At 35.2% G+C, this 25,545-nt stretch overlaps 1 protein-coding gene across 10 annotated transcripts in view; it reads left to right on the top strand.

The window, feature by feature from the left end:
- Window positions 1-25,545, top strand: part of LOC123558608 (F-BAR and double SH3 domains protein 2-like) — a 115,958-nt gene that overhangs the window by 80,744 nt on the left and 9,669 nt on the right. For 2 of the 10 annotated variants that reach the window (XM_053544181.1, XM_053544180.1), the window contains 8 exons: window positions 2,923-3,035; window positions 4,939-5,088; window positions 7,382-7,465; window positions 7,827-7,941; window positions 10,378-10,599; window positions 11,216-11,418; window positions 12,162-12,294; window positions 20,991-21,034. In XM_053544181.1, the coding sequence (XP_053400156.1) occupies window positions 2,923-3,035; window positions 4,939-5,088; window positions 7,382-7,465; window positions 7,827-7,941; window positions 10,378-10,599; window positions 11,216-11,418; window positions 12,162-12,294; window positions 20,991-21,034 (1,064 nt within the window). Of the gene's footprint in view, window positions 1-2,922; window positions 3,036-4,938; window positions 5,089-7,381; window positions 7,466-7,826; window positions 7,942-10,377; window positions 10,600-11,215; window positions 11,419-12,161; window positions 12,295-15,039; window positions 15,140-15,684; window positions 15,707-16,034; window positions 16,136-19,342; window positions 19,371-20,990; window positions 21,035-25,364; window positions 25,406-25,545 lie in introns of all 10 variants that reach the window. The other 8 variants (XR_008371103.1, XR_008371101.1, XR_008371102.1 and 5 more) reach the window with 8 other exon arrangements.

The raw sequence follows: 25,545 nt of genomic DNA, 5'->3' as shown, positions 1-25,545 counted from the left end.
GTTGCACTTTTTTCACAGAAGGTACCTGGTATGAACAGTTTAAAGTACATATTGTATCCTAAGTGCTAATCAATAATGTAAAAAATTACAAAATGATACAATTTTACAAACAGTGTTATAAACATGATTGAGCTATATTCCAGAAAATATATCTGGGATTTATCCATCTGCCAAACTTCCTAAGACATAGAAGGAGATTTTTTGACTTAAATTCAAAGCAGTTTGGTAAATGTTGTTTCAAATTCAAGTATTTGTTAAGAGTAATTAAGACAATGTTAAAGACAGTAATAATTAAAAAAAAAACATAAACAGTATAATATTGTTACCTCTCACAATGTGTTTCCAGTTTCTCCCAGGCTGACTCATCAAATGCCAGATTTCAAAATTTGGTATTACTACACAGATAAATTGATTCCACACATTTTCTTGGTCAGCTAAAGAAGGTGTCAAATCCTTAAGTTGAAAAGCTATTGTAAAAACATCCTTTTTATAAACACTTCTTTTTTTCAATTAATGAAGAGAATATACAAGAACTATTTCTTTGCATCTGACCTGATGTTTGCCTGCATATATAAATCTTAACTGACCCAAATTCCACCTGGGGTTGTTTCTATACATTTGTGTGGGAGCTTGTAACTTGATCTATCATTAATCTTATCTTTAACCAACTTTCTCTCATGCAGAAATAATACACTGCAGACACATTTAAAAATGATCTTTTCAGATTCAGCTAGTACAGCCAATTTCCACTAGTTGCCACCTATTTTCCACCTTTTCTGTCTTTCATTGAATATAATGCAAAGCTATAATAAGCAATAAATATTCTGTCTCACAAAAGAACGAAAATTCAAATTTTCTGTATACCATTCTGAATATTATTTTTGTCCAGCTAGAGTCAGCATAGACTTATTCTGATTTTAATGAAACCCTTTGAAGAAGGAGCCTGGGTATACTGTTTTGCAGATGTTTGTCAGTCTGTCGGTCATTTGGTATGTTGACCAACTGGTTTCCAGATGATAACACAAGAATGCTTGGGCCTAAGATCATGAAACTTTATATGTAAGTTGGTCATGACCAGCAGTGACCCATATTGACCTAGAGGCCAGTAGGTCAAAGGTCAAAATCACAGCGACCTGGAACAGTTAAACAGTTTCCAGATGATAACTCTAATACTCTTGAGCCTAGGATCATGAAAGTGAATGGGAAGGTTGAACATAGCTAGCAGATAACTCCTATAGATTTTTAGTTCAGTAGGTCAAAGGTCAAGGTCACAGTGAGCTGGAACAGTTAAGCTGTTTCCGGATGTTAGTTTGAGAACTCTTTGACCTAGGATCATGAAACTACATAGGGAGGTTAATCATGACCGGCAGAGGACCCCTACTGATTTTGAGGTCAGTCAATGGTCAAACGTCTAGGTCACATTGACCCAGAACACTAGAACTTTTTTTGCCCAATAACTAGAGAATGCTTTGGTCTAAGATCACATTTCATACAGAAGTCACTTATGACTGGTAAATGGCCCATAATTATTGATTTAAAGGTAGTACATCAAACATCCAGTGCACAGTGACCTAATGATTTCTGTTTCTTGTACAGTTACTGAACGCATCAAATGGGGCGGGGAGCATTTTGTGTTCTACGAGCTGTTGTCAATGTGCAGTTTTAGCAAAGTCAGGTTCCGTGTCAATTAGGCCTGAAGTCCATTATACCTTGATTCCAACCTGAGTCCATGTGAAGATTTTTGTACAGGGTAATCCAATGTCTTACAGTTCTCTTTTAAATCAAACATCACAAAAATTTCTAAGTTTTTTTTCCACCTATTTGCCACCAAGAAAATTTGCTAAGTCCCTATTTTCCACTAAACGCCACTCGATTTCCACCATGAAAAAAAACTATGTTCTACTTTCCACCAATTTTACACCTTTCTACCACCATAAAGAAAAACTATGTTCAAATTTACACCTAATGCCACCTAAATGCCACCAAAATAAAGTGGCTTTTGGTGGCAAATTTACCACTTAGGTGAAAAAAGAGCTGAATTACACCAAACGCCAACTAATGCCACCTATTTCCACCAACTGCCACCCTTTTGTCATGGAAATAAGTGGCAAAGAGTGGCATTAGGTGGCAAATCTAGGGACGGGTGTTTAGGTGGTAACGAGGCTCTGCTGAGTTACCGCGTAAACAGTTACCCGAGAGCCGGATATTCCCATCTACACCTACAACCAGTGATAGAATCTTTTTTTTGCATACCATATTCAAGAAATGATAATAATGATAAAATCAATCAAACAGCTTTCTTTTTTAGAACTATTTCTTATAGCAGCATATTTAAACAAAGCGCAGCAAACCAGTGTCCGTAAACAGGAAAGACGTCATGAAGTTTCAACGACAAATAATGTTTAGTTCCAGTTTTGTTTTGTCAGTTGCAGCGTAGTGTTATGAATTTTTGATAAAATAACGTTTTTTGATAGAGAAATATACTATGAGGAACAAAGAGGAACTGTCAAGGTATTGGATTGTTTTTCAAAATAAGATATAAATTACTACATAAATCTTCTACATATACCATATAACGCGTATTTTTTACCTGCTGCTAATCTTTACTATTTTTTTACGGCCAAATCAGATTCGTAAATATTGGCCTTGTATAAATTTGCCACATAAAGTCAAGTCAACAGGTAGATCTTGTGATTTCATAAATTTTAAAATTGTATAAAATCAAATCATGTGTTTTTACCCCAAATCCGTAAACTTTTACAGTAGTAAAAATAACCTGTTATACAGTATATAGTTCGTAATGCGTCATTTACAGCACAAGAGTCACCTGGGGGTGTAAGATGGATTTTTCCAGCACTGGTAAAAACATCGGAAATCCCCGTCTGGTATGCAAGAAAATATATGTGTTACATTATATTTCAGTGAATGTTGATGACTGGTTATCGAGTGCTAATGGAGAAAGTCTCGGACTTGACGAGGAATTTGACCTTCCAAGGACCCCTAGTCGTACTTCAATCAAAACGGACAGCTCAGGGGTAACAATAAAACACAGTCATATATATTCATTATGTTCAGTCAATAGAAAAATATCAAACTACAAAAGTCATCTTCAATGGCTGATAATTTATCATTAATGGATTCGAGTCTGCCATTTCGCAGTGGTCATTATTTATTTACCTAGAAGGAAATCCCACACATATGTATTTTGGGGGAATTGTATGATGTATTAGCTGTTTGTGTCTTAATGCAAGTGGTGCTATTTATAATTGATATAAGAAAGTTATTTATAAGAAGACACTGAACATTAATATCATCATTTTCTGGTCAGAATCAGGTCCGATACTAAGTCACTTGATTTTGCCCATAGTCTTTCTATCCTGATTATGAGTGGAAGTTGCGCGTTGTGAAGAACAGTTTAAAACTGGTAAGAAATCTGGGATCCTTTTAAAGCATGCCTGCCTGTAGTTACCGCAGTTGCTGGATAACAAGGCTATCAGTCTAGAGGTTCTTACACCCTAAATAGATGGCCCTTTTGTCTAGTGGTAACATGCTTCACTGTCAGTCTAGAGGTCTGGAGTTTGAATCCCAGTCCAGGAAATGGAAATTTCAGAGATACATTTGAGTGTCTCCCTCCTAACTAAAGAGGCCAGTACTGGTCCTTCCCAAGAAAAACTGCTTTATGTTTTTCGGTCCTACACACTGGGCACATTAAGGAACCAGCCTATCTATTGGCAAAGAGCTAGGTTAAGTTAGCTGGACATGCCTATATCTAACAGATTGCTCTCTCTCTGCTGTGGGGACTATCCCTCAGTCTGGTCAGATCATTCAGTGTCTGTACTGGTGGAGGATGAATTTGGTGCCCAGAGTGGCTGCCTTTGTTGGACGTGTTTATCATGAAAAGGTTGCTATATAAATCTTGTATAATATAAATACTGTTCCCTATAGATTCTATATAAGATGTACTATGTTCACAGTGTTTTCACACTTAGCCAGGCCCATTTTAGATTATAAATCTTTACCTCATTTTGTAGAATTATCTGAAAATTGAGTTCTACTTCGGCGATATATGACCATTTTGTGCCGATTCGCCGTAAAACCCAACTCACTCACTCCAAATACAATTTTCTCATTATTCTGCCAAAATGTCATGAAACATCTACAGTGAAATTTGAGCAAAACCTAGCCCTACTTTATTCCTCTATGGCCATCCAAAGTGCAAAAAAATTGTTCCATAATCTGTCTGCCATTACCTGACTAGACCAAATGGCTCACATTCTGGTTCCTTTAGTACTGTTAGGCCTAGAGGTCATAAGTTCAGTCCTTTAGTAAGGTTGATGTTCACCATGACGATTTGTTAATTAACAGATCCTCTGAAATCATCTATTCTCTACTCTGATTGGTGTTGAGAAGTTGTCAGTTACTTGCAGAAAGCATGTTGAAATGGAATCTAGGAGCACTAGATAGGTTAAAAAGACAGCTATTAAATGAGCCGTGCCATGGGAAAACCAACTTAGTGGCTTTGCGACCAGCATGGATCCAGACCAGCCTGCGCAGTCTAGTTTGGATCCATCCTGTTCCCTTTTATTGCCTACTGCAATTAGAGAAACCTTTAGTGAACAGAATGGATCCTGACCAGACTGCGCAGATGCGCAGGCTGGTCTGGATCCATGCTGGTCACAAAGCCACTTTGTTGGTTTTCTCATGGCGCGGCTCAAATGCAGTTGAAAAATGAAGTGAAGCAATTATTAAACAAAACTTTTTACGTAATAGAATGTTTTTATGAAACAACAGCCTCATTTGCATTTAGAATTCAGTCTGTCACTGAATTTAATTTTGAAGATGTTGATTGTTAATAATCCCTGGTATTTTGAAGTTGAAAGTGACATTAATAACAGTATAACCGTGTAACCATGGTGATTTTATTTTCTGTATTTACAGCATACAGATGACCAGGAGCCAACATATACACACTATGATGAAGATGATGATTTTCTGGATGAAACATTTGATGTAACCGTTGGAGACTTCTCATTGAAGAGTAACTCTAGTCAATACCCTATCAAATGCAGATCCATTTATGACTTCCATGTAAGTTTATTTTACTCTAACTCAAAATATGTGCGTAAGATTAATCCACCTACACAAGATTCTATGACACTCATTTTTAAACATAGGTGGGATAAAAGCACCCTTGCAATCATTTTTGTGTGAGAAAAGACATTTTAATGAAATAGAAGTAATTGAAGTAAGTGCCCCCCTAAAAATGAAATGAAATCTAGACCCAGTTGTTCAAAAACTTTAACAAGCAATTAAGCTAATGGTCGATTAACTTTTAGAAATATATATTTGGAAATTTTAGGAAACTTTGAAAAACAAATGTATGGGTTAAAGATTTTGAACACTCAAACAAATGAAAACATTGTACTAGTGTTTCCCACCAAGACTAGTATTTTGAATCAAAATCTAACAGGCAGTTAGCTTAACAGCCCTTTAAAGCTTCTTACTACTGGGCTTTGTATGACATTTGTTAATATCAGAAGTCACACATCAAGAAAAACCGGGATGAGTGAGACAGTCTAAAAGGAAAATACCCTTGACCCCCCCATCCCCGGGTCAAGTGGTTAAGGTTGCTAACATGGAATTACTTCCCTCTCTGCTGTGGCTTAAAACTGTGATTGGCTGGAAGAATTGTTTAATGTGAGGAAATGTGAGGAAGTCATCCAGCTGGCTTCCTATATGTCAGTGGTTCAACTGAAGTGACTGTTTAGGCTTTATGTAATACCCAAAGCTGGAAAGTTGCCATAAGATGTGTAACTGCATTAATGTGATATTAATAATCACAATAATTAGCAACCCAGCAAAATAAAAAAGGACAGTTCCTTCATACTGTGAAAAATCATCAAATTTCGTTGGCATAAAATTCCATGGTTTTGGTCAAAACAGCAATTTCGTGGGGATATGAATTTGTGGATTTCAACTTTTGAACATAAAATGAATGGGAATTTTACTTGTTTGTTTGGATTAAATTTCGTGGATTGACTCAACAACGAAATCCACAAAAATTAGTCTCCTGCTGATATTAATGATTTCACAGTATCTCCTCAGACACATACTAACGTTCCACAATGTATAAAGGATATTTGTTTCTGTATTATTTTGAAAAGAACCCCAGATACAATATTTTCTCATCCAGCATAGCCATGAGAGAAAATTAAAGGTATGGTGTTCATGAGTGTAAGATATTTTGATTTTACATGTGAAACAAACACATTTTCTTTCAATTTTAGGTCTTTGTGAACGATTTTAACCATATTGTACCCATTTTGTAGTTCCTTATCTGTGAAAATATATATGTAAGAAATAATTAATAGTAAAACAGTGCTTTATCACTATTTATACACGATTGGTGGTTATATGTCGGGCGTAATAATTTCACGAGGGCGCATATCCACCCGAGTGTATAAATAGTGATAAAGCACTGTTTTGCTATAAATTATTTCAATTCTAATATGTTCTTTATTGTAAGATTTATATCAAATATGATGGAATTATTTCTTCGCGCAAGCATGGCGCCAATAGTAGGTATTTGTTAAAACACGCCAGGACCGGAAACAGTAATATGTCTTGCGGCAGAATTCAGTTCGAGCGAAAATTATTGCGAATTATTCAGCAAAGCGAATAACTAATTTAGTATGTGTATAAATTAATCAAAACATTTGTGCAATGTAACATTTTGTTTAAAACATGTTATTAAGTAAAATATTTCATGAAATTTGAAAGCGCTATTTCTTGATGCATACATGGTGCTAAATATCACTTGACGTGACGTCAACATAACATCGTTGTGATGATTAAAGCATTGTTAGCCATATTAGAATTGATATTATTTCCACTGCAAAATTGCCAGATATGTTTCTCTGTTCAATAATTCATTGAAATATTTTGTAAATATAAAGAAATTTTCTCAAGTCCTAACAAAAACATTTTACATGCCACCGTTATATCACAACATTTCTTTTCAGATTTTAAATGAGTATCTAATGATATTTGAGCCATGCCATGAGAAAACCAACATAGTGGGTTTGCGACCAGCATGGATCCAGACCAGCCTGCGCATCCGCGCAGTCTGGTCAGGATCCATGCTGTTCGCTAACAGTTTCTCCAATTCCAATAGGCTTTAAAAGCGAACAGCATGGAGCCTGACCAGACTGCGCGGATGGGCAGGCTGGTCTGGATCCATGCTGGTCGCAAACCCACTATGTTGGTTTTCTCATGGCATGGCTCATTTAATGATTAAATTGTGCATTGTTGGATATAATTAGATCCTTTACTGTACACATCTTTTGACAGCTGTTGATAAATTTATGCCTATAATTTTTAGGCAGGAAATGCGGATGAACTTGACATGGCAGAAAATGAAGAGTTAGAGATTATTGCTAATGGTGACGGAGATGGCTGGGTCAGGGTACGTACAGATATATTGTTGTACATTCTGTAGGTCAAAGATAATAGTGTTGTTTTACTCTGAAAGGAACAAGTATGTGCCATAAGTTTTTATATTTATTATATTTATTTTATTTTGTAATATCAAAATTAAGAACATTTTACAAAAAAAATCAGCCAAAATCCATAATAAACGACTTTTGAAATTCATAGTCATACCTGTAACAGTAAGCAGAAATAATAGTCTGAATTTCTCAAGATTCAATTTTAGATTCGAGTTCATTTAAGAAAATATCTGCTATGAATATATGATTGATAGTAAAGAGTGAGGAAAAAAAATTGGTCCAATTATACTTCTTCAAAATGATACTTTCATCTTGCAGGCAAAGAATTCTGCGGGTTTAATAGGGTTTATACCGGAGAACTATATCGTGTTTGTTGATGATAACAACACAACCGTACAGAATGTTGATGCTGTCGACAATAACTACATTGAGGGTATAATTTTTCTGCATTTTGATATCCACTACTTAAGAAATAAACCAATTTTTGGTTGCTTGTAAATGTCTGATGTCTTTGGCTGTTTGATCAAAGACAGTATATATGTTTGAAGTATTTTGCACTCCAAATCTGGTTCCTGTGGAGAAGTTTTCCTTTACTTGTGGAGAATAAACCAGTACTGCTATGGAAATAAGGAACAGTGGTTCAGTGACTGATAGCCATTCTATAACCTGAAATAATGCTGGAAAAAAAGATGATAAACCCGGACAAACGAAACTTAATCTGAGTTATTTGCACAAATCAATATTTGTTATATCTCTGCAAAGAATCTTGATGTGATTTCTATGTATAAATTGATCTTTTCTTTTCACTTCCGTATCTTGGAAATAATCAAAGATGAATTTCTTGTGTCTGAATCTTCACCCTCCATTTAGCTATTTTACAGTTAGAAAATAATGGAATTCTGTTTTGTTTATATCCTGCCACCTTCACTAGATATCAAAGTGGAATGGCAGGATAGTAGTGTGGCAATGTTAGGATGATATATTGCTATCCTACTATCACTATCCCATCATTCTGCTATGCTACCTTTTTGGCATCCAAACATTGCTGTCATATTACCCTACCATCACCATCCTATTGTTCTATTGTCCTACTATCCAGCCATTTTGTTAACTGTCAGTTGCAGTACAAAATGCAGTGATAATATAGCATGATGGTAGGATAATGGAATGATAGGACAGCAGTGGTAGGATAATTTGATAGCAATGGTTGGATGTCAGGATTGTAAGATAGTAGGATGACAGGATGGTAAGATAGTAAGATGACAGGATGGTAGGATAGTAGGATGACAGGATTGTAAGATAGTATGATGACAGGATTGTAAGATAGTAGGATGACAGGATTGTAAGATAATATGATGACAGGATTGTAAGATAGTAGGATGACAGGATTGTAAGATAGTAGGATGTCAGGATAGTAGGATGACAGGATTGTAAGATAGTATGATGACAGGATTGTAAGATAGTAGGATGACAGGATTGTAAGATAGTAGGATGTCAGGATTGTAAGATAGTATGATGACAGGATGGTAGGATAGTAGGATGACAGGATTGTAAGATAGTATGATGACAGGATGGTAGGATAGTAGGATGACAGGATTGTAAGATAGTATGATGACAGGATGGTAGGATAGTAGGATGACAGGATTGTAAGATAGTAGGATGTCAGGATGGTAGGATAGTAGGATGACAGGATTGTAAGATAGTAGGATGACAGGATTGTAAGATAGTAGGATGACAGGATTGCTATATAATAGGATAATTTGATAGCAATGGTTGGATGTCAGGATTGTAAGATAGTAGGATGACAGGATGGTAAGATAGTAAGATGACAGGATGGTAGGATAGTAGGATGACAGGATTGTAAGATAGTAGGATGACAGGATTGTAAGATAGTATGATGACAGGATTGTAAGATAATATGATGACAGGATTGTAAGATAGTAGTATGACAGGATTGTAAGATAGTAGGATGTCAGGATAGTAGGATGACAGGATTGTAAGATAGTATGATGACAGGATTGTAAGATAGTAGGATGACAGGATTGTAAGATAGTAGGATGTCAGGATTGTAAGATAGTATGATGACAGGATGGTAGGATAGTAGGATGACAGGATTGTAAGATAGTATGATGACAGGATGGTAGGATAGTAGGATGACAGGATTGTAAGATAGTATGATGACAGGATGGTAGGATAGTAGGATGACAGGATTGTAAGATAGTAGGATGTCAGGATGGTAGGATAGTAGGATGACAGGATTGTAAGATAGTAGGATGACAGGATTGTAAGATAGTAGGATGTCAGGATTGTAAGATAGTAGGATGACAGTAGGATGACAGGATTGTAAGATAGTAGGATGACAGGATTGTAAGATAGTAGGATGTCAGGATTGTAAGATAGTAGGATGACAGGATTGTAGGATAGTAGGATGTCAGGATGGTAGGATAGTAGGATGAGAGGATTGTAAGATAGTAGGATGACAGGATGGTAGGATAGTAGGATGACAGGATTGTAAGATAGTAGGATGACAGGATTGTAAGATAGTAGGATGTCAGGATTGTAAGATAGTAGGATGACAGGATTGTAAGATAGTAGGATGACAGGATTGCTATATAAGGATGGTAGTGTTTCAGAATTGTCATCCAATTATCCTATTGCTATCCTACTATCACTATTCTACTGTTCGACCATTGCCATTCTACTTTCCTACCATTGTCATCTAACTACCCTACCATCTTGCTTTCCTTCAATCACGCTTTGATAATTAGGTGATGAGCAATGGTAGGATATGAACAAACAGGATTCCATAGAAAATGTTGCATGTTTCCCTCACAGGCATGTTGTCTAGATAAAAAGCCTGTTCTTTTAGGTGAAGTACACAATAGTGTTGAAGAGCCAGATCTTAGCTCTCCTCCACCCCCTATGACCCCTGTGACCCCTACTAGCCCCGCCTCCATTCCTACCATAGAGGAACCAGATGATTTTCCTCCGCCTCCTCCAGAAACACAGGAAGTGACATCATACTCCTCAGGTGACATTGAAGTACAGCAGACGACAAATTCAATGGACAATATGCACCTTCCTCTTGATGGTAATGTTATCTCAGTTATAGAAATTCTTCCTTTGCATCAACTTTCATGATTTGTCTAGAATGTTTAGTTTCCTTTTCTTTTGCATGAATGTTTAAGTAACTTTGCCAACAAGCTGTTTTGAGAAAAGAGAATGGGTATTTTTGCATGTTTCTATCTTAAAATAATTTAAAAAGAAACAATGGAAACCTATAGCCAGATCAAAAATAAAGGAATATGGACTTCTATTTTTTTGTTAAATCATGAAGAAATTTTAAAAAAATGAAGTATTGTCTGTTTCTGGCCATTGGTGCACTTTGGATATGTTTTCTTTTAACCCTTATCATGCTGGACACAGTTGATTTTGCCTTTGCCACCAGTGTAGATCATAATCAGCCTGCACATTCGATCTGATCATGATCTGCACTGTTCGCCATTCAGTCAGTATCTTTTTGGGAAGCATCCCTTTTAACAATTAATGATACTGTCCAAATTGAAAGATGGACAAGTTCATTATAGAAATTTAGCAGGGTAAGGGTTAAAGAAAATGGTTGAAGTTTGCAGTTAACCTAATTTTTCAAAATTTCCCTTAAATGGTTTTGGGTATAAACACTGGTAGTGCTATCATAACTTTAACAGATGGCTGCTATGTCCGAGCCTTGTATGATTACGAAGGAGCATCACAGGAAGAGCTCTCCTTTGCTGAAGGTACAATTATCAAGATTGTTCGGAAGGATGAAAATGGCATTGATGATGGGTTCTGGGAAGGGGAGGTAAATGGAATAGTTGGTGTATTTCCCTCCCTTGTTGTAGAGGAACTGGCATCTGCTGGAACACCACAGGTTAGTAAATAAGATGAATTCTCAGGGGAGGTAATTTGAGTAGACAGTATATATTAATCTCCTTTTGAGAAGAGCTTCCACTCCATTAGTTAGAGCATGTAACAAATAGATAGATATGATAAAAAATGACTGGAATAGGGTAGGGAAGGGGAGAAAACACAAGTCAGGCAATGGCGTATTTGCCATTAAATATTCTTCAGCAGTAAGGCTTTGTTGTAAAATGTGTTCGTGGTAAGCTGTGTATTCAAATAATAAAATGTATTCCTTGTAAAATCTATACATACAATAAAACACTGATCACTCAAGATGGCAAGGGGAAGACCAAACTGCTCAAGTTATCTGGAGTTCCCAGTGATCCAGAGTTAGAGGATATATGGAAATTGGCCACAGGCCTCAATGAATTCCCGGAATGAGCCAGTATGCGCAAACTGTCAATGCTTGAGTGAATGGTGTTTCATTGTATATAAACTTTTACTGTTGGCCTTTATGTAGATATATGTTATGACCACCATAAATATTTTATATGTTTTGTATATTTGAAAACACTAATATGGTATTTAATCAGTAACAGAGTATTTTGTGTCTTTAAAAGTAGAATAGTTGATTCTTGCTCTTCTTGTTTAGTCAAGTATTCTTTCATTTCTCATTTTACATTTGAACATATTGATAATCATTGCTTTGATATTTATTTGTACACATGTAACACATTTATGTAACATTCTATCTGAACTAATATTTCACAGGATTTCCCCTCCCCTCTACAGTCGCCCCCAGACTACATGCCCCCACCCCCAGTCATGATCACCGCAGCCACACCAGAATCAGAGCACCCACCATCACCGCTAACACCAAGTACTCCCATAGCAAACGGAACAGGTAAATCATTTGTGTTTATAATTTTCCATTGTGTGAAATACCCTTCACCCGGTCATCCATTTTGTAAACTACCTATATGTACTTTTACCTGATGTAGTTTATCAAGCTTGGTATGTTATAGTTACACCCATTGTCATTTTTGTGAACCACCCAGTATTTCAAACTTGGTGTGTATTTTTAGCTCACCTGTCATTAAGTGACAAGGTGAGCTATTGTGACCGCTTGATGTCCGTCATGCGTCGTCCGTCGTGCGATGTCCATCGTCCGTCAACAATTTGTAAAAAAATCTTCTTCTTGAAAACCACTGGGCAGAATTACACCAAACTTCACAGGAATGATCCTTGGGTGGCCCCCTTTCAAAATTGTTCAAAGAATTGAATTTCATATAGAACTCTGGTTGCCATGGCAACCGAAAGGAAAAACTTTAAAAATCTTCTTGTCCAAAACCACAGGGCCTAGGGCTTTGATATCTGGTGTGTAGCATCATCTAGTGGTTCTCTACCAAATTGTTCAAATTATCCCCCTAGGGTCAAATATGGCCCGGCCCCGGGGGTCACATGGTTTATATAGACTTATATAGGGAAAACTTTGAAAATCTTCTTGTACAAAACCACATGGCGTAGGGCTTTGATATTTGGTATGTAGCATCATCTAGTGGTCCTCTACCAAGATTGTTCAAATTATCCCCCTAGGGTCAAATATGGCCCCGCCCCAGGGGTCACATGGTTTATATAGACTTATATAGGGAAAACTTTGAAAATCTTCTTGTACAAAACCAGATGGCCTAGGGCTTTGATATTTGATATGTAGCATCATCTAGTGGTCTTCTACCAAGATTGTTCAAATTATCCCCCTGGGTCAAATATGGCCCCGCCCGGGGGGTCCCAAGTTTTACATAGACTTATATAGGGAAAAAAGTTTAAAAATCTTCTTGTCTGAAACCACAACACTTAGACCTTTGATATTTGGTTTGTAGCATTGTCTTACGGTCCTCAACCAAAATTGTTCAAATTGTACCCCTTGGGTGAAAAGAGGCCCTGCCCTGGGGGTCCCAAGTTTTATATAGACTTTTATAGGAAAAAGCTTTAAAAAATCTTCTTGTCTGAAACCATAGGACCTAGGCTTTTGATATTTGGTATTGATATGTCTAGTAGTCCTCTACCAAAATGTTCAAATTATGCCCCTGGGGTTTTAAGAGGCCCCGCCCTGGGGTCACTTAGTTATTATGTGAGTTATATAGGAAAAATACTTAAAAAATCATCTGATCCTATTTCCAAAACTGTTTAATTATAATTACCTGATGACCCCAAGTAATATGATGTCACTTGACTGTGACCTTGACCTACTGACCTACTTTCTTGTTTTTTAAGATACAGACTTGAAATTTTGATGACATACACAGTTTTGCACACAAATCGTAAAACTGAATTTCATTGACCATGAATGTGACCTACTGACTTTCTTTATATTTTATGATCAGTTTGACATTTGAAACATGTAGCTCATATTACTCAGGTGAGCAATCCAGGGTCATCATGACCCTCTTGTTTTATTAGTGTCTTAAGTTATTTTCCAGTTGGATGCTTTTATCAATCCTTGTTCTATCTGTGGCTTTAAAAAAATCAATTTTTCTCAGTCTTAGTTAAAACATTTTGTTAAAAATTACTTTGTTCACCTCTGTCTCAGTTTTAAGTGGTATACTTACTTGCATAGAAAGAGCCAGGTTGCGCTGGTTTGAAATCCAGAATGCCTGCTCTTTGGTCAGCAGGTAGATCAAAAGACTGAGTAGACCAAAGTCATGAGTTTGAATTCCCTGCAAGGCAAATGGTCTCTGTGATGATTTCACTATAGACAGAAATGTCTGAAGTCATATTTCCTGCATCTCTGGATCATGTGGAGAAGTTGTCAGTTACTAATGGAGAATAGATCAGTACTGGTCATCTCTGGTACCAAATCTAGGAACAAAAGTTATGTTAGCTGACTTCTTATACATAATGAAATACAGTCAAACTGGTATTAAGGGGTCAGTCAGGGGAGTGATGCAGTCTGGCTGCTTAAGACAAGTTGAAATTAGAACAAAAAGTCATTTTGGGAAGTTAGCTGACTAGCTGCATAAGGCAAGTAGTTGCTTAATACAGGGGCAGGTTCAACTGTGCTTCCGAACAACAGCATTAAGCCCATGTCACAGAGTAATCTAGAGCATTAAATGTTGGACCCCAACAGTAGAACTAACAGTCAAATATTAAAACGCACGGATTGACCAATAATTCTAAACAAAATTATTTGTGTTTTGTTGCTTTAAGTGTACACTGTGAAAGTGTAATGGTTGTTTTGTTTGGTTATGCTGTTTTACACTGTTGAAGCATGATATATGCCTGAGTATTTTTATATGCCACTTTTAAAAATAGGTTGAGACCCTGTGAGTTTCAGTCTCTGACTCTAGTTACCTACCATGACTCCATCCTCAGACTGAAACCAAACGAAAGTGATAATTATGCCACAGGTTGGACTAGTATAGTTCGAGACTACCTATCAACAGGTTATAATCTGAAGCCATTTGTTTTGCATCCTTGATATGGGAAAGTTGTCAGTTTAATACGTATTGAGAACAAGTTAGTACTGGTATGGTATCATTGATCGCAAAACCTGTATAGTGTTGAAAAATGGTAATGAACACAAATTAACAAAATAAACCCGAATTAACAAACTCATTTTTGTTCATAACGAATTAAAATATATCAACAGGATTTGGCTGGTGCAAAGAGAGCAGTCTTTGCAGTTTCCTAATACGCAGTTATAATTACATAGTGTTTGGATAGTGAAGTTTACCTACAGTTTCGGAGAGGTTTTATCACTTCATATCAAACTAAAATAAAACTGTATGCAGTGTATGATGAAAATGCTTCAATATTTTATTGGCTGATAGGTCATGTTGGCTGACTCATAAATTGGCTTAATTTCCCAGTATCTTTGGGCATAAAGACCTAGCCTGCATGTGGCATTGACTGATTTCATTATATCTGATCTTTTCTTATTTTCAGAGACTTATTTATTCATTACATTTTACAATTCAAATGTAGAAAATAACCAGATGTCATTAAACTGTTTTGATATTATTTTTTGCTGAACCAAACCAGAGAAGTACCTTATCAATACATAGGGAACCTGCTTCAGAAACAAAAAGTATTTTAAGTCTTTGCAAACTTGTGGATATACACACATCCTGGTTTCTCATCAGAGTTTGATACCATAAACAGAGTTGTTTTCCTAGAACAAAGGTTCTTTTTCTCCACTTTGAATTGAAAATAATCCAAAATACCTATGTCTATTGTAAGGTACATCTTTAGTTTTTTGGTTCAATTTTCATTTTCGCTTTTCCTTTTCATATAGAAATATGAAGTTTTCTAGAGCAGTACGTGTTTATATGTGCACCATATGCCCTGTATAAACACCCCTTCCTCCAGTCCATAAAAAAAAAATTGATTTATGTCATAAGGGAATTACCAACACTGTACCACAGTACCATTAGTGTTATAAATGTTACAATCAGTTCATTTTAAGTTGGATGAATAGTTTGTATTTACCAGTGATTTTGAAAACAAAAAATTGCCACAATGTTAAATCCCTCAGGGGCATTTGTACTGGGGTATACGGTACATGTATCGAGAAAATTATTTTCATACCTTCTCTTTTGTGTATCATTCTGGCATCATGACATCACTTGCATGTTTGTGTTTCAGTCGAGCACGCGCCTCATCGTCGTACACATATCCGTCGTCATTCGTACGGCAGAAGTAAATCTCACAAAGTTAATTCAACTTCTTACGAATCTGCCGTCTAGGTATTAATCTCACTGTAGTCTACACAATGTACTCAAGTTTTTTAATCTGAAATATGTTGTGAGGGCTCAGCGAAGAAATCTTGTATATGCTTAGTTGATATACCATCAAGAGTTTGGGATGTTTTGGCATGGCTAAATTTTGGATTAGTTTGCTTAATAAAAAGCAGTACTTTTATGCGGGCAGGGTATGGGGGTGCATGGGGGCCAGAGCTTTAATAATGTTTGCCATTTAACTTACTTAAAAGTATGGTAAAGTATAATAATTTATACAGCCTTTTTGTGGTAGGTTCAATTTCTCTTTTCTATACGGGTGTCAGTTTTAACAAATTAACAGTAATGGTCAAAATATCCCAGTGCATTTACAACATTTTTCGTTCTGAACTTACTCACTTGGTAGTATATTTCAGGTACATTTTTTTGAAAACACTTTAATTAACACAAAATATAATTGAACTAGTTTGACAAGTTTAAAAACAGTTTTACACAAAAACATTGGCTATTCAAGAATAAGTGAAGCTTCAAATTCAATACAGAAAAAAATAGCAATAGATTTTATAACATGTGCATTCATATAGGTTGCAGAAGTGTGGCATGATTCAAACTAAAACATTTTTCAGCAACTGTATGAATGTATAGAAAGTGCATGTTGTCTTGTTAAGTAGTTGCAGACAATAAATTTAAAACTAACATCTACTTAAAATCATTGTATCTAAGGTGGTGTTTAATTTCTTCACATTTGTTTTTAGCTCAACTGTCACAAAGTGACAAGGTGAGCTTTTGTGATCGCGCGGTATCCGTCGTCCGTCCGTGTTCCCATGCGTGCGTCCGTCCGTGCGTTCGTAAACTTTTGCTTGTGACCACTCTAGAGGTCACATTTTTCATGGGATCTTTATGAAAGTTGGTCAGAATGTTCATCTTGATGATATCTAGGTCAAGTTTGAAACTGGGTCACGTGCCATCAAAAACTAGGTCAGTAGGTCTAAAAATAGAAAAACCTTGTGACCTCTCTAGAGGCCATATATTTCACAAGATCTTCATGAAAATTGGTCAGAATGTTCACCTTGATGATATCTAGGTCAAGATCGAAACTGGGTCACGTGCCATCAAAAAACTAGGTCAGTAGGTCTAAAAATAGAAAAACCTTGTGACCTCTCTAGAGGCCAAATATTTCACAAGATCTTCATGAAAATTGGTCAGAACATTCACCTTGATGATATCTAGGTCAAGTTCGAAACTGGGTCACGTGCCATCAAAAACTAGGTCAGTAGGTCAAATAATAGAAAAACCTTGTGACCTCTTTAAAGGCCATATTTTTCATTGGATCTGTATGAAAGTTGGTCTGAATGTTCATCTTGATGATATCTAGGTCAAGTTCGAAACTGGGTCACGTTCGGTCAAAAACTAGTTCAGTAGGTCTCAAAATAGAAAAACCTTGTGACCTCCCTAGAGGCCATATTTTTCATGGGATCTTCATGAAAATTGGTCAGAATGTTCACCTTGATGATATCTAGGTCAGTTTCGAAAATGGGTCACATGCCTTCAAAAACTAGGTCAGTAGGTCAAATAACAGAAAAACCTTGTGACCTCTCTAGAGGCCATATTTTTCATGGGATCTGTATGAAAGTTGGTCTGAATGTTCATGTTGATGATATCTAGGTCAAGTTTGAAACTGGGTCACGTGCCATCAAAAACTAGATCAGTAGGTCAAATAATAGAAAAACATTGTGACCTCTCTAGAGGCCATATTTTTCATTGGATCCGTATGAAAGTTGGTCTGAATGTTCATCTTGATGAAATCTAGGTCAAGTTTGAAACAGGGTCATGTGCGGTTAAAAACTAGGTCAGTAGGTCTAAAAATAGGAAAACCTTGTGACCTCTCTCGAGGCCATACTTGTGAATGGATCTCCATAAAATTGGTCAGAATGTTCACCTTGATTATATCTAGGTCAAGTTTGAAACTGGGTCATGTGCCATAAAAAACTAGGTCAGTAGGTCAAATAATAAAAAAACCTTGTGACCTCTCTAGAGGCCATACTTTTCATGGGATCTGTATGAAAGTTGGTCTGAATGTTCATCTTGATGATATTTAGGTCAAGTTTGAAACTGGGTCAACTGCGGACAAAAACTAGGTCAGTAGGTCGAAAATTATTAAAATCTTTTGACCTCTCTAGAGGCCATATTTTTCAATGGATCTTCATGAAAATTTATCTGTATGTTCACCTTGATAATATCTAGGTCGGTTTCGAAACTGGGTCACGTGCGGTCAAAAACTAGGCCAGTAGGTATAAAAATAGAAAAACCTTGTGACCTCTCTAGAGGCCATATTTTTCATGAGATCTTTATGAAAATTAGTGAGAATGTTCACCTTGATGATATCTAGGTAAAGTTCAAAACAGGGTCACGTACCTTCGAAAACTAGGTCAATAGGTCAAATAATAGAAAAACCTTGTGACCTCTCTAAAGACCATATTTTTCAATGGATCTTCATGAAAATTGGTCAGAATTTTTATCTTGATAATATCTAGGTCAAGTTCAAAACTGGGTCACATGAGCTCAAAAACTAGGTCACTATGTCAAATAATAGAAAAAACGACGTCATACTCAAAACTGGGTCATGTGGGAAGAGGTGAGCGATTCAGGACCATCATGGTCCTCTTGTTTAATTAAGGTCATTACTCACATTACACTGAACTGGATCTGAAACCGAACCTGACAAATAGAGTACATTATGATCAATGGGCTGTTTAACATATTTGCCGAATTGGAACTGATTAGTAAACTGAAAACAGACATAGACAAATTTAAATTCTTGTTTGATTATTGAACTTGGTCCGAAAAGGTGAAGAAGGTCACAAGTTGGCTGAGTTCTGCATTTTCAATGAGAGATTCGGATCAAAATTCAGAGTATTTATGAATGCCCTAGCTGATTCCAAAATGAGAAAAAATGGCATTGGTTCAGTTTTGATTCTTTTTGGTGTATGTTTGAAATTGGCTTTAACCTGTTATTAAGTACATGTTGAATTTTGATAAAAATGATAATTCACTAGTACAATCTGTTTGACTGTGTAATTGTGGTTGGTGTACATGTATGTAATGTTTTTGTTTGTCATTTCATGCATCTTAACATTTTTGATTTATTATTAACAATGTTGTATTTTATTACGATATACTTTTAACATGTATACCTTGTTATATTATAACTTTCAGCTAATGTTTCATTAAAACATAGAAAACGGTATGAGAGATTTATGACTAACATTCTTGCAGTGCTAGTATTATATTACTCTACAGTCTGTCTAACAACTTGCAAAACTTGATTGCAACTTGAAAGTTTATTTCAACTGATTTGTGTTAATTCACCGCTCTAGTCAAATGGAAATACTGTATTTTGACCAAGTTTTAACTTTTGTATGAAATTACAAAACTTAGAGAAATGGAAATACTGTATTTTTGTATGAATTTATAGACCTACAGAAATGGAAATATTGTAGCTTGATTAAAGCTTTGTGTTCATTCACATATCTGAAAAATGGAAATTTCATATTTTGACTCGGCCAAGAAGCTTTCTATTGATTCATTGATTAAGGGAAATGGAAATATTGTAGTTTGACTATGGTTTGTATTCATTCATTGATCTAGGAAATGGAAATAACGTGATTTGACAAAGCTTTGTGTTAATTCATAGATCTGTTAAATGGAAACACAGTATTTTTACCAAGTTTTCTATTAATTCAAAATATAAATACAGTATTTTGACAAAAGTGCAGAACTTGGGAAATGGAAATACTGTACTTTAAGCAAAATATATTGTTTAGTCTGCTGGAATAAATTTTAATATTTGAATGGACTGTCATGCTTAGCTTAATGGACAAGGGGCCAGGTTTCTGAATGGACAAGGGGCCAGGTTTCTTAATGCAGAAGTGTAGCTTTTTTCTCTGTCAGGAGTATATATTGCTAAGGATTTATTCTTCTTTGAATGATATATACCTTTCTAAATTTTAAAAGAAAATTTTACATCAATGGTTAATTTGGCTTCAGTGAAAGGAGGTAGTGGTGATGGCTGAAGCTTTTATGTTCCTTTTGCTCCCTGGCATCTGCATATTTCACAATTGATGCTACATTTTATGAAGTAAAATTATATAATGATAAACGCAATCAAGTTTTCTCACAAGTTCTGTGCAGTGCTTTGGTAATTAAACAATGGTGATTTGTGTATAATCTTTCACTTTTATGAAATAAAGTGCACTTGCATGATGCTGAAATACAGCTTTGTAATATTATAATAATGTAAAAGGAATGGAAATGTTCAAGCTTGATGTTAGAATGTTATTGTTATATCCTTGTAAAGTCTGTTTTTTATCATATAGGTACTTGAAGAAGAATTTGTAACAGATCTGTTCACATTAAACAGATCTAGTTCTGTAATTTATGAAAATGTTTTTCTTTAACACATGATTGTTGATAAATTTTGATTCTCAGATTATATTACTAGAATTGAAAAAATTTGGAAAAAATAGGACATACAGAATTTCCTCTCATTTTCTGTTGTTGAAGACAAGCTTACCATGTTTTTCAAGAGTATGTGCTTGACAGAGAATGTTCTTTTTTTTATGTCAGCTTAGGCAATGTTAAAGATCTGCTCTTAATAGAAAGGAAATATTTGTAAAAAGATTGTAGAGAAATTTTAAAACTTACAGAATTTCTAATGCATTATAGTGAACTTAAGTGCTGGGCTTACAATAAAAGAAACTTATGTTTTGTAAATGAATTCCTAATATTTTACATAACTTTGTAACAAAATGTTTAGAAAATAGTCATAGTATATTATTACTAATATCTTTTCTCTTTATTGTAGTACACGGACAGACAGACGAAAATGAAAGTGTTGTTGTTGAACAGGTAAGAAGAATATTTTTCATAGATGAATCATTGTAAGTTATCAGCAACTATATATAGTAATGCAGTTAACATTTGACAAGTATCTTGAGTAATAACACACTAATATTTTATTTAAGAAATAGTAAATCCTGGACTTTGATTTTGTAGCTAAATAAAATCATTGTATAATGTTCAGGTGTGAAGGCATTGTATTGCATGTCCACAGTTTGAATGGTATAATGTATACATCTGAAAGACAGTGATTTTATTAAAAACACAATAATGGAATTATATAATTTCAGTGTTAAAGGGAATTCCTATAGTTTTTTATGCGCATCTTTCTGCGCAGCCGACACTTTCTATGGAAAACTGAACTGAAGTCAACATTGGTTGAAACATGAAACATGTTACAGACAATCTTAAATATGAAAAATCTTGAATGAAATAACATTTTTAGCTCACCTCCGTTCGTGCGTTAGTGCGTCTGTGCGTCAACAATTTCTTGTCTGCACAATAGTGGTTTCATTTATGATTTTATTTTAACCAAACTTGCACACAACTTGTATCACCATAAGGTCTCGTTTCCTTTCTTGAACTGGCCAGATCCCATTATGGGTTCCAGAGTTATGGCCCCTGAAAGGGCCAAAATAGGCTATTTTGACCTTGTCTGCACAATAGCAGCTTTATTTATGATTTGATTTTTACCAAACTTGCACACAACTTGTATCACCATAAGATCTTGGTTCCTTTCTTGAACTGGCCAGATTCCATTATGGGTTCCAGAGTTATGGCCCCTGAAAAGGCCAGAATTAGTCTATTTTGACCTTGTCTGCACAATAGCAGCTTCATTTATGATTTGAATTTAACCAAACTTGCACACAACTTGTATCACCATAAGATCTCGATTCCTTTCTTGAACTGGCCAGATCCTATTATGGGTTCCAGAGTTATGGCCCCTGAAAGGGCCAAAATTAGCTATTTTGACCTTGTCTGCACAATAGCAGCTTTATTTATGATTTGATTTTTACCAAACTGGCACACAACTTGTATCACCATAAGATCTTGCTTCCTTTCTTGAACGGCCAGATCCCTTAATGGGTTCCAAAGTTATGGCCCCTAAAGGGCCAAATTAGCTATTTTGGCTTGTCTGCACAATAGCAGCTTCATTTATGATTTGATTTTAACCAAACTTGCACACAACTTGTATCTCCACAAGATCTTGATTCCTTTTTTGAAACTGGCCAGATTCCTTCATGGGTTCCAGAGTTATGGCCCCTTAAAGGTCCAGAATTTGGGTATTTTGGCTTTTGCAGCCATATAGAGACTTCATTTATGGTTTTATTTGATACAAACTTCCAAAATATCTTCAGCAACAATAAATCTTGGATTCCATGACAAATCAGATCCAGTCGTAGATTCCAGAGTTATTTTGATTACCTCCCCTGATTGTAATCAAAATGGATTTATATCAGTAAGTACTTATAGGACTTATTTGAAATTTCATTATTGTTATTAGTTGGACTGAGCCAATCAGGGTAGATAACTATGGACTGATTTTATGTCAAATTACCTCCCTTTATTTCAAATTAAAATGGGTATATCTCCGTAACTAATGAAGATACTGATCTGAAATTTCATTTATGTCAACAGATTTATTTGGCAGATCCTTCGTTTGTTTACTTACAATAATTTTTTTTTAATTACTTCCCTTTTACATTACTTTAAATAGCTTATTTTTAGTAACTTTTTTATTATTAGCTGTAGGGAAAAGCCGAGACCACTTTCCTGTGGTACAACATGGATGGTACCTCCAATTTTTAGGCGTATTTTGACATATCTGTACCTTGTAAGAATTTTTTTTCTCTTCTTGTTAAATCTTCCTGTGTTGCTTCTGGGCCTTTGACTTAGATATTTTTCTGAGATCTTTCTGTCTCAAGTGCAATGAAACAGGTGAGCGATATAGCCATCAGGCCCTCTTGTTGATAATTTTATCAGTAATCATGTTGAACTGTTTATGTTTATTGACAATATCACTACAGGGATTGCATTTGTGTTTGTTTCACATCGCATAGTACAAATACAGTGTTGTTCATATAATGTAAGATAATTGACTTAGTATTGATAAGACAATATCACCTTTCAGGTTATTTAGTATTCAATTATAGAAGGAATTAAGAATTTTTTAAACTTTTTTTTTAACTTCCAGCAGACAGACATGTAATCAATTTGGCCAGGTTCGCGCCATTTTCCGTCCGAACAGGACTGGTGTTGTATTCTAGCGGTCTTAACATTAAATTTAGCCTGGTGACCCATACATTTTTAGCCATTTTTATGCTCACAATACAATTATCTATACACAAGAAAAACAGGAAAAAAAAATCTATGAAACAGTTTTTTCAAAATTTAAAAACATATTCTTCACTATGGGTATTTTTTCATTGAAAAAAGTTCACAGAAGTAAATATGAAACAATTTTTTTTTTCATTTGTACCCATTATTGTAAGGATAGAGTATTACAAATATGACTATAATATCAAATAAGTATATAATAAAATCTGTAAAAAGAAAAAAACCGTATTGTGCTGTCTTGATGTATATTTTGGTTGGTATTTATAAAAAAGCAGAAAATTATAAAAATGTTGAAATATCGCTGGCAGTTTCAGCAACAGTGGGTGTGCTCAAAACAATTTTTCACAAAAACAAGCCTGGTGACCTACTGTTTTTATTTGTTCATTGTTTTCAGCACAAATTTTCCTATCATATAAAAAATTATGTGAATTAAAAAAAATTCTATGAAAGGAAAAAAACTATAGGAATTCTCTTTAACATGATATAATAGATTACTACCTACATCTTTGACAACATCCACCAGATATTTGCTTTGTGTGTTTTTTGTTTCCATCATACTGCTAATAAATTCAATAAGAAGATCCTTTGAAAGCACAGAATGCAACCAAGCAAAATAATTGCCGGCTCGGTTTGATTGAATCTGTTCATGAGAGGTAATGAAATATGCAACACCTCTCACGCCCCCTTACACCGACTTAAGCAGAATTCTATTACCCAGATATTGAATGGATCCCAAAGAATCAAAAATATAACAACACTGAATCCAGGTATGGGGAGACTTTTTATGGCTGGCACACAGCACTTAAAGATTGCTGTTGTGATAGTTAATAAATTCAATAAGAAAATCCTGCAACCAAGCAAAATAATAGCGGTCTCAGTTTGATTGTTGCTGTGGAATAATTTTAAAATTTGTGATGTGCAAAGTTAACATTTATTTTGTTTCATAATAATGTCACACTTTTAGTCTCCTCTGTTTAAAGTGAAACACATTTGGTTAATAGAATATGTTCTTTCATACAGACATTTTGCCTCAATATTAAAAAGCAACTCCTTGGCCAAACTTCAAGATCGAATTGACTTCCAAATGCTAACTTTCCCTATAGCTGAAAAGTTCTTGTAAATGCTTATAGGTTTTTCTGGAACAGAAATATTTAAAGGTGAACTGAAAACACAATTAAAAGAATTTCTTCACAAGTGAAAAAAACATATACTAAATTCCAGTTTTTAAAAGTATTCATGTTGAATAGTATTTGACTGTTCAATCAAAAATGATTTACAGTATATAAGCATGTACATGTACACTGTACTAAAAACTGTGATAATACATGCCTGAACTAAGAATTTAAAATCTTTCTGTTTTTGTTTAACCTTTTCATCATTTTCTCAAACTCTGCTTGCTGTATTCTGCAATATGTAGCTAAGAATGTTGTGTATGGATATATGAGCCATGCCATGAGAAAACCAACATGGATCCAGACCAGCCTGCGCATCCGCACAGTCTGGTCAGGATCCATGCTGTTCGTTAACAGTTTCTCTAATTGCAATAGGCTTTGAAAGTGAACAGCATGGATCCTGACCAGACTGCGCAGATGCGCAGGCTGGTCTGGATCCAAGTTGGTCGCAAAGCCACTATGTTGGTTTTCTCATGGCACGGCTCATATAATTTTTTAATTAATTTCTTATTCTATTCCAGTGTTTTACACACTACAAAAGTTGTATAATTATAGTCTTTAAGTTACAAATGTTTGGGGAACAGTAAAATCTAACTTTCATGAGAGTTTACTTAAGAATTGTTGCCAGAGGTCAATAAATGGAGGGCAACAGTTTTTAAATGCCATAATGCAGATTAAATGAGCTTATAAATGAATATTAGCAAAATTAAAACCACCAGGAAAGTTACCAAGTCTGCTTTAACTTAATGTTTTGATAGATGAGATTGTTTGATGGCTTGCTTGTTGTATATCTAACATTGTTGTTTTTGCATCTCTCTAACTTGCTACAGTGTACAGACAATGAGCAGGAATCTATAGTGTAATTCTACAGGTATGATATAGGTGTTGTAAACATGCATGCAATAATAATTGAAATATATCTGTAATTGACACAGTTCCTTAGTTTTCAAAATAAGACAATTTTGGGAGTTTTTTTTCGATAATATACATTGTTGGTCTCCATTCAGAGTG

This window comes from Mercenaria mercenaria, chromosome 5 (genome assembly GCF_021730395.1).
Source record: "Mercenaria mercenaria strain notata chromosome 5, MADL_Memer_1, whole genome shotgun sequence".
Classification (NCBI taxonomy): Eukaryota; Metazoa; Mollusca; class Bivalvia; order Venerida; family Veneridae; genus Mercenaria; species Mercenaria mercenaria.
The sequence above is the reverse complement of the archived record's forward strand: the minus strand, read 5'-3'. Positions and strand labels throughout refer to the sequence as shown.